Source organism: Diadema antillarum, unplaced genomic scaffold (assembly GCF_040938485.1).
Source record: "Diadema antillarum isolate AM-2024a unplaced genomic scaffold, OU_Dant_1.0 seq00000821_RagTag, whole genome shotgun sequence".
In the NCBI taxonomy this organism is placed as follows: Eukaryota; Metazoa; Echinodermata; class Echinoidea; order Diadematoida; family Diadematidae; genus Diadema; species Diadema antillarum.
This window is the reverse complement of record NW_027271698.1, coordinates 2,596,900-2,605,568: the sequence shown is the minus strand read 5'-3', so window position 1 is coordinate 2,605,568 and position 8,669 is coordinate 2,596,900. Positions and strand designations below refer to the sequence as shown.

General features: G+C 35.6%; 1 protein-coding gene across 2 annotated transcripts; it reads right to left on the bottom strand.

Annotated features, from left to right (window-relative positions):
* LOC139739875 (ras-related protein Rab-5A-like) lies at positions 1 to 8,669 on the bottom strand. Of its 2 annotated transcripts, none has more exons than XM_071650478.1 (6): positions 6,908 to 8,669; positions 5,845 to 5,924; positions 3,814 to 3,895; positions 3,107 to 3,178; positions 2,341 to 2,557; positions 1 to 1,157 (listed from the first exon to the last, which is right to left on the bottom strand). In XM_071650478.1, exons 1-6 carry the CDS (start codon positions 6,950 to 6,952, stop codon positions 1,009 to 1,011), a joined length of 645 nt encoding a protein of 214 aa, XP_071506579.1. In that variant the 5' UTR covers positions 6,953 to 8,669; the 3' UTR covers positions 1 to 1,008. The 2 variants fall into 2 exon arrangements, with proteins under 2 accessions (XP_071506579.1, XP_071506578.1); XM_071650477.1 differs by having other exon boundaries at positions 6,949 to 8,669.

Genomic DNA, 8,669 nt, shown 5'->3' with positions numbered 1-8,669 from the left:
TTTGTACTGATGTGTTCTAATAATATTGCTTCATTAACTCAATCCACGCGTATATTTGGGGTTAATTCCCCTTTAAGCATGCAGTTAAGCATTGGCTGAATAGAGTTACCAGCTTTTATCAATACATGTCCAACACCTTCAGCAATTTTCAACATAGATTTAAAATGTTTTGATTCAAAGAGCAACTGAATAGTCTTTGTAACAACTTGCCCTCCTCTTCTTTATTGTGTTGTCCTCCTTTCTTATTTGCTACGTGGTGCATATTTTATACCCCGTAGTTCGACTCTGCAGATATATCTTTCTTTTGATCGTAATTTGCATCAGTTGTAAAAGAATCGGCTTCTATAGGTCTCATAAAATGGCCTTTTCTGATTCCCTCACGTGCTATGTATGTATATATTTTTAAATCTTTTTCTTCTGTTTTCCCTGTTAACGTGATATGCAATATGTGGAGCTGAACTTGTGTATTTCATTTCAATTCAATTCAATTTGTTCACTTCATAAACTCCCATTCAAAATATTTAGAGTGATGTATGAGTCAAAGAAGGCCTGGTGCTTGGAAATTGAGATTTCCTTTATGATATACTTTAAATTCATAGTTCTGAATAAAACATACATGTTAAGATATACCTAAAATGTCCCTAAAATTGTGTATTCTTTTTTTGCATGTGAAATAAATAAAGTTAAATAAATTGTATTGAATATCAGAAGGTTGGACAATGAGAACAAGATCACGTAAACAAGAAAAGGAAGAAGAAAACAAAACATCAACAGAATGTAAAGTGAAGTCGTCTACAACATGTACTCATTTCCATTATCACCCTGTTGAGATTGTTCTCTGCCATACTATATGATAAAAGTAATGGGATGTTAATACATACCATTACATGATGAAATATGCCGCAATACGTAAAATGAATACCGACACGTGTTGGAAATCGCTTTGTATTGACACCTTTGACAAAATTACATTTGGGGCTTAACTCTCGTCTTAAATCGGTGTGCTAATCAATTTTTCCGACATCGACAACCACGAGCTGTATTTTCTCGTTGGCTATGCTGACTGTTGACGGACGAACCAAGACGAATAGTATATTCTTCCCGCCGTGAAAGGTAGCTGTAATTTCTCTCTTTTGAAGTTTTTGCCAGCGCTGCACCTGTTACGTGGGAAATGTAACAAAGTTTTGATCACGTGACTCTGGCATCATTGTGACATAATCTTGACGTGATGGTCCCGAAAGAATTAGCCTCTTGCAAAAGCAGCTCGCAATATGGGCTCGCACACAGCGAGCAGTGGACTCGCACGTACGCAGCGATCGCAACTCGCCGTTCGTGCGCTGTGCGTGCGAGTCCACTGCTCTCTGTGTGCGTGTCCTCAAATTATAGCGAGTTGTACTTTCCAAAAGGCTACGAAAGAATTAGATTGGTGATTGATCGGTGAAAAGGAAAATTGATTTTCGTTATCGTCGCAATGTATTGCTGTGATAGCCTTTTTTTAACCATTAATTAGCACAAAGCATCAACAATATTTTACACGAGAACATTTCACTTTAATCACAAGAACTCATAGGTCTATCCCAAGAGAAGCATAATCAACTGAGGTAATGTTAAATAAAAATGAAGTTGTTTTTACATGCAAAATCGGAATTTCATGGTCTTTACAAATGAAAAAAAGAAAAGAAAAGAAAACGAGGGTTAGGTTAACAAACCAAGTAGGCCCTGTATAAAAATGATAAGAATGAAATTCTTCTGGCCCATATATACAAGAACTATTTTATTTCAACAAAGTAGAGATGTCTGAACTGATTCCTTTATCGCTTTTGACGCAGAGTAGTTATAATTTGGTTCTTGAGGGTTGGATCATACATGAATGTCTTGGCGTTTGTGCTAAATCACACGGGTTTAAATTGCTTATTCAAATCTGCTTGATATCTACTCCACTGTGTGAGATAATCGTTTCATTAGACTACTTAATAATAATGATTTGATGACCAACAAACCTGTTTGGAATGCTTAATGGCCTTCATAGTTGCGTTCAGGTTTGCTTTGTTATATCCAATTAATATCCGTTGCACCATTAGGCCTATATGCTTTTTAGTTAAATCAAAAAATAAAAAAAAAGTTTTATATATGGATCAATGTACATGCCGAGTGCCACTAAGTTGATCTCCAGGTCTCCCGTCTATATACAGTCAATTTCCTTTTCTATTATACCGCTATATTCCAAAATGCCTGTTTCTAGTAACAACAAATATGGCGCAATATTACAATCTCACGAATTCATGAGACTAATAACTGTTATCATGCATCGTTTTAAAAGAAAGACGAATGAGAACGTACATATTTCCTGGAATATTTCCGAGATGCCCTCTCCTGTTTTTGCGCTGGACTCGAGATACACAGCGTTGTTTTCTTGTGCGTACTGTTCGGCCAAACTCCGGCTCACTGCTCGCTCAGATTCTAGGTCCGACTTGTTTCCGATAAGAAAGATGAGTATATCTTCTGGAGCTTTCTTCCTTAGCTCGTCCATCCAGTATTCTACGTCAGCAAATGACTTCTTCAAATACATATGATTCATAGAGAAAATAAAAAAGTGAGTTGTCTGTAGACCTATCATCTATGTATGTCATATTGTCGAGACGATCGACTACTGAAAGCATCATGGTTCCCAAAGAGTTGTTTATTCTAACGACATATCCAGTGTGGTATATAACGTTTCAATACCTTATGAAAGGCGTATATATTTCGAATTGTGTCAATGCGGTAAGTTCAGCTGTGATTCATTTAAATTCCACTGCAGTCCAATTATGTACAGTAACGTAAATCGTCAGTTTAATTACTAAAGCATTCAGGCAGTGTTGGGAGGGAAATTCTATGGCATCGGAATAGGACAAACATGGTGCATGGAAAGATTTCAAATGCCCTCATTATTATATTTGGTGATAACCAGCATGTTTTTATGTTTCCTTCCTCAAGTACACGTATACCACCTCTTATGATATTACCACATTATAAATCCATCAATGTATACACGTTACAAGAATGCAAATTTATCAAGTACTTCTGAGTATGTTACTATTTTATAGGTGTAAAATCAATTTCTTACCTTATCGTTTATGCTGTAAACTAAAAGCCCGACGTCTGCTCTCCTATACGTTATTTCAGCAATCGTACGATACTGGATGGGAAAGTAATACGACATATACACAGAGAGTTCGACAGGGCGCAATGTTGTCATACATTGTAATCGTTTATTCGTTTATTCAAGGAAAAGCGGACGATGTTGATTTAGTGGGTTGCTCTTTTGGACATGTTTAGTTTCCCGCGCAAGGCATAAAGACAGAATGATGTGATGTGATGACTTCATTAATCACGGTTACAATCATCTTAATAATAAATCAGTTGTTACATTAAGAACTTTTAACTTTTACAACATTCTTATTTCGAGTCCGATTTCATTGACATTTTGATCTTGTGTGATAGATATCAAGACAAGTAATATCTATTAACGTCGATGTGAGCACTGAGAGGCTTTGCACTTGACTTTAAGATGGCAATGACAATTATAAACTTCTGACCGGTGCAACATCGATTTTGTCATGTTACTTCAAGCTGTGAATATCATACCGGGGAAATTTCAAATATCTTACACTGGTGACTGTCTACCACCAGGGAGGTCTACCACCAGGGAGGTGAGACCACAAGCTGCATGGCTCTACCATAAATTTCTTAGATGAAGGAGAAAGAGGAGAAAAGTGACAATATCGAGGGCTGAATTCTACATGAAAAGGTGGATGCATTATTTTTACTTACTCTTTCCTGTCCAGCGGTGTCCCATATTCCCAGATGATAAGCTGTGTCCTGGTAGTACACGTTTGTGGGAGAATAAGCAGCTCTGGAAGGAAAAAATGGAAGTCATTTTCAGAAAATCAGCCTGAATTACACAACAGTTGTATTGACCGTAACATCATTGCATTTTTTGACATAGTTAGTTAGTTTGTTTTTTTTTACATTCTTGTTTGCTTCGTGATGAACTCCATTATTGGCTGTCTGTGCTCGAAGTATATGCTCAGCTGCTATGGTTGAATATAAGGTCACAAGTACAAGACGGCAACTGCACGTTTTACGCAAAATTGCTGAACAGAACCTTTATACGTGCAGTGAGAAGGCGTGTTGAAGCCTCCTGACCCACTTATTAACCCTCTGTATGCCACAGTTATTTTCTGTCCATAGGTTTATGAGTGAAATCTGTGCATATTTGACTCACTGGCACAGAAAATGTTAAGGAGGAATAGACGAGAGGACGACTTCTGAAAATTCTACCAGCAGGCACCTTGATCAGGTTGAGAAGCCAAGACAACGAGGACTGAATGTTTAAACAATACTAAACATTCCTTGACATATACTTTGTTATTGGCGAGAAGGTGACATGGTGACCTCCAATATTCATTATTTCTCAACCTAAATATAATGATAATAAAAATTATGAAATAATCATTATATCTTAACAGCTCAAGTTAAGTAAATTCGCTGGGCATTACATAACATAAATTTACGTTCATTGAAAATTATTATTTATTATGTTGCTACTCCATTAAGTCATATTTTAATTTGGCACTTTCACCGGGTTCATTTCCGTATTTTCTTGAAATTGCTAATGTTGATTCAGTTTATTAAGATATGATTCCTCTTTAGTTATTACAGATTAATATAGATTTAATCTACTCACTATATCCAAAATCTTGGGAAAAAATTATACGTGTCATAATATGTATATATACAGTGTATACACACACATATATATATATATATATATGTTGATTAGGTTGTCCACGTGTTGGCAAGATAAAAAGATAAGTAACAAAACTGGTACAAAGTTCATGCTGTATTCACCAACGGTTTATTTCTGCACACAAATTTTCGAGCGTCTCGCCACCCTTTCTAAAGTGTTGATACTGAGAGAACAATAACAAAATATGATAATTAAATATAATAATAAAATATAATAATGATAATAATAATAATAATTAAATTAATTAAATATAATTTTGCTGTTGTTCTCTCAGTATCAACACTTGAATAAATTGCCTGAGAAAATGAGGAAGGCCCCATCATTTGCTGTCTTCAAATCTTTGTTAAAGACTTACCCTTTTTCAGAAGCCTTTGATCAATTTGTTACTTATTTTTTGTGTGTCTAATCAATAACAATGTCAGGAGCTCTGTTACATCACAGCGCAGTAGAGTATATTTACGTAGTAGCTGCGCTATACAAATTTGTCTAATTATTATTATTGTTATTATAAAGGCCTGATTCACTTAATCCATTGCTTTGATCACTAATTTTAGCTCTCAAGTTGTTTCTTTTTCCCCTTCCCCACTCGATTCACAAGATTCCATTTTAGCACACGACGAATTCCAATGGCAAATTGCTCATTTCTGTGTATGTTTCTATTTTCTTTTCGTTTCATCTCCTGAAAATGACAGACTTCTGCATATAATTGTTTCTGTTCACTCTAACTGGATGTTAGTGTATCGTTGACTTCTTGGATATCACTGTGCTTGCTCAAATGCATGTGCCTCCAGTTCTTGAATGATTTTCATGTGTCTTGTTATAGGCTATAAGGAACACTTTTCAAACCGAGAGGTTACCCCGAAAACAATGATATTACTAATCAATACCATTTTTGATAATCGCATTATTGTTAATATATTGCTATAAAGATCATAACTATAATAACAATGTTATAGAAACGCATACACTTAAACACAAAAACAAAACAAAACTCACACACACAAACACACACACACACAAAGACAAACAAAAAAGTTGACAAATAGCCTCACCCGATAGTGGTTTCGTACTTTTCTCGAAAATTTCCCGAGATGAATCGACTTACTATACTTGTTTTCCCCACATAGAATTTCTGAGGATGAAGACAGAAAAAAAAGAAACAGAAAACAGAGCTCAGAATGAAAATAAATCAAGGCAGAGATTAAAGACACAAAAACAAAAATGTTTTTAAGGCTTTACCTTCACTCGCTTTATCACATTTTCAGCTTCTGTCTTAGTGTAATTTTATCAGTCCACTTGTACAATAATATACAAAAATGCACACAAAATATACACACTGAAAATGACAAAATCAGAGACTCCTAATCGTAATATATTTATTGATATACAGGTACACAATTCAATTCAATTCATTTATTTTCATTCTTCCTTTTTCAAAAAAAATGACATACGTATGAACAAACAAATATTTCGAGGTACAACTGGAGGAGACCGTCATCGATAAGCAATGGGCTGGACTGAGATGACGGCCTCGGATAACATGATACATCATTTGAGGTAATATAAATTTGTTATTAAAAATGAATAGGAATGGGTTTTGCATAGAAACGAGCGATCTGATCTTAAGATGTTGTTGAAAGACCTTTAGTGGAACGTAAATATTGATTTGAAAAAGGGCACAGAGTGATATATTATGTATATAAACACATACACACATACACACACATATGATATACATACAAGATTAATTAAGGATATTTTAACACAAAGAGTGAAAAATGGGCAAGCACACAAATCAAGTAGATTTTCCAGCCATGATTTGAACTCATTTTACACTCGTTACACACTTAAGAACAGAACAATAAGCAATAATATCATCTAGTTTTATACGACAAGTATAACGAGAGGCAAAATACTAAAAATAAATATCTATCAGTAATAGTACTTGTATACGACGTAAAAGTAACATGCAACAATGACAAAATTGTAACAATAATAATCATAAATATGTAACTTCTCCAGACATTTCCTTTTTTTCGGGAGAGATGAAGTGAGTCTATTCAAATAAAGTAAACATCAATAAATGATTCGAAAAGAAAGCCTTGTTCTACTCACTCCGAAAAGGCACACCTTAAAGACGTTTTCATTAGCCTCACCCATAGCAGTTGTCGGCCGAATACAAGAAAGTCCCACAAGTGTCGTGATCTGTATATAGGCCCAGTGTTTCGAACATACCAAAGTCCAAAATTCATGACTGTTGTTCGAAGCTTGAAGGGAAAACCCAGATCTTTATTCTTCCTACACTTTGTCCTATGTGATACGTTGGACTCCAGGCAAATACTGAATAACTGGCAAACAACGAGAGGAATTACAATTGGGACTTTGTGTTTTAAAGACCAGCATGAGGTTAATATCACAAAATAGGAATGATTTCATACAACAGAAGAATCCCATGATGTTCAATCATGAAAAATATACGTTATTTAATCATCATTACTGATCTGCTATTCAAATTTTAAGTATTATCATAATCTTTGTCACAAAGTAACAATGAAATAACATGACTTGTGTAGACAAAGAGAATAGAATAGTTTTTTACTCATTATTGCCTTGATATCAAATCATAACGATTTATGAAAATGTCGATTACATAAAACCAAGGTGCATTGCATCATGTTTTGTTGCAGAGGAAATGTGCACAGCAAGTACCGGTATTATCAACGGCTATATACGCTGTTGAAAATAGAGATATCTTAGGTTAAGGTAGGCTATTATAATGAAAACAAACAAAAAGAAAACTTACCAGAAACGAATGATAAAATAGCGAAAATTTTGAGCAAAGAATATGTGTTTCCATCTGGATTCGAACCCTAGACCTCCGGATTTCTAGACCGGTGCTTTATACCGATTGCAGTTATAGAAAACTCTAGTACACTATAGCTTCTGACCACATGAGCATTGAGAATCAAGGGTCATAAGACACGCACTGTGCTAGGGCTTTCTATAGCTCAGTCGGTAGAGCACCGGTCTCGCAATATGGTGGTCTCGGGTTCGAATTCCAATGGCAACCCATTCTCTTTGCTCAAAGTTTTCACTATAAAACATATATACATAACAATAGCTTTATCTTCTAGCCATGCAGCTACCGTGTCTTCTAAATGCTGCATTATGTATTTCATGCCGTTATCATTTTAATGTAAAATTTCTCCACTCCGCAACGAATAGACTTATCCTCTTGTCGTTGGTGGCAGCAAATCAACTAATGCAAGAGTCTGCCTCCGTCGAAAAGACAAAGCAAATCTGGCCGCCTTCGTCGAGAAGAAATCTTTACTGTAAATCTGTATGCTGGCACGAATTGCACGCTGTCGCAAATATAGCAGTAATAAGAATATACAATTAGATTTAATCGGGATTTATTGAATGGATAGTCCTAGAACAGAATGCCAAAGAATTCTCCTGTCGTTTCGTTCTTGCACAGTTATGGCAATATCAATGCCCGTGGTCACAAGATTCATAATGCCATCAGTCTCTCGCGTTTTGCGACCCTAATTACAGATTGAGAGTTCTCTTTATGATCCTTAATGATGTCTGTGCATATAGATCCGTCAGCTTAAACACTCAGATCTGTGACCTTCTTGTGTATTCTCACACCAAATACTTATACATATCAGAATAATGGTTCAGTGTTTTGTATTGTGCGATCAGTATGCATGTACTTCCAAACATGTCCTCAACTGAAGTCATTTCTGACCAAGTAGGCACAATTAGGAGGCGCGAAAACTTACGCCATTGATGCATGACGTTCAGTGATAGAGGATCTATACCTTGCATCAGTCGAAGCTGAGGTTGATTTTAGTAATTGGAATAAAATCGTCAA

Coding starts and splice junctions, on each gene's coding strand:
- LOC139739875 (XM_071650477.1), bottom strand. CDS start 7,044: ATGAATTTTGGACTTTGGTATGTTCGAAACACTGGGCCTATATACAGA. Junction 5,925..6,948: donor TCGGCCGACAACTGCTATGG/GTGAGGCTAATG, acceptor CTTCATCCTCAG/AAATTCTATGTGGGGAAAAC. Junction 3,179..3,813: donor ACACCGCTGGACAGGAAAGA/GTAAGTAAAAAT, acceptor TTTCCCATCCAG/TATCGTACGATTGCTGAAAT.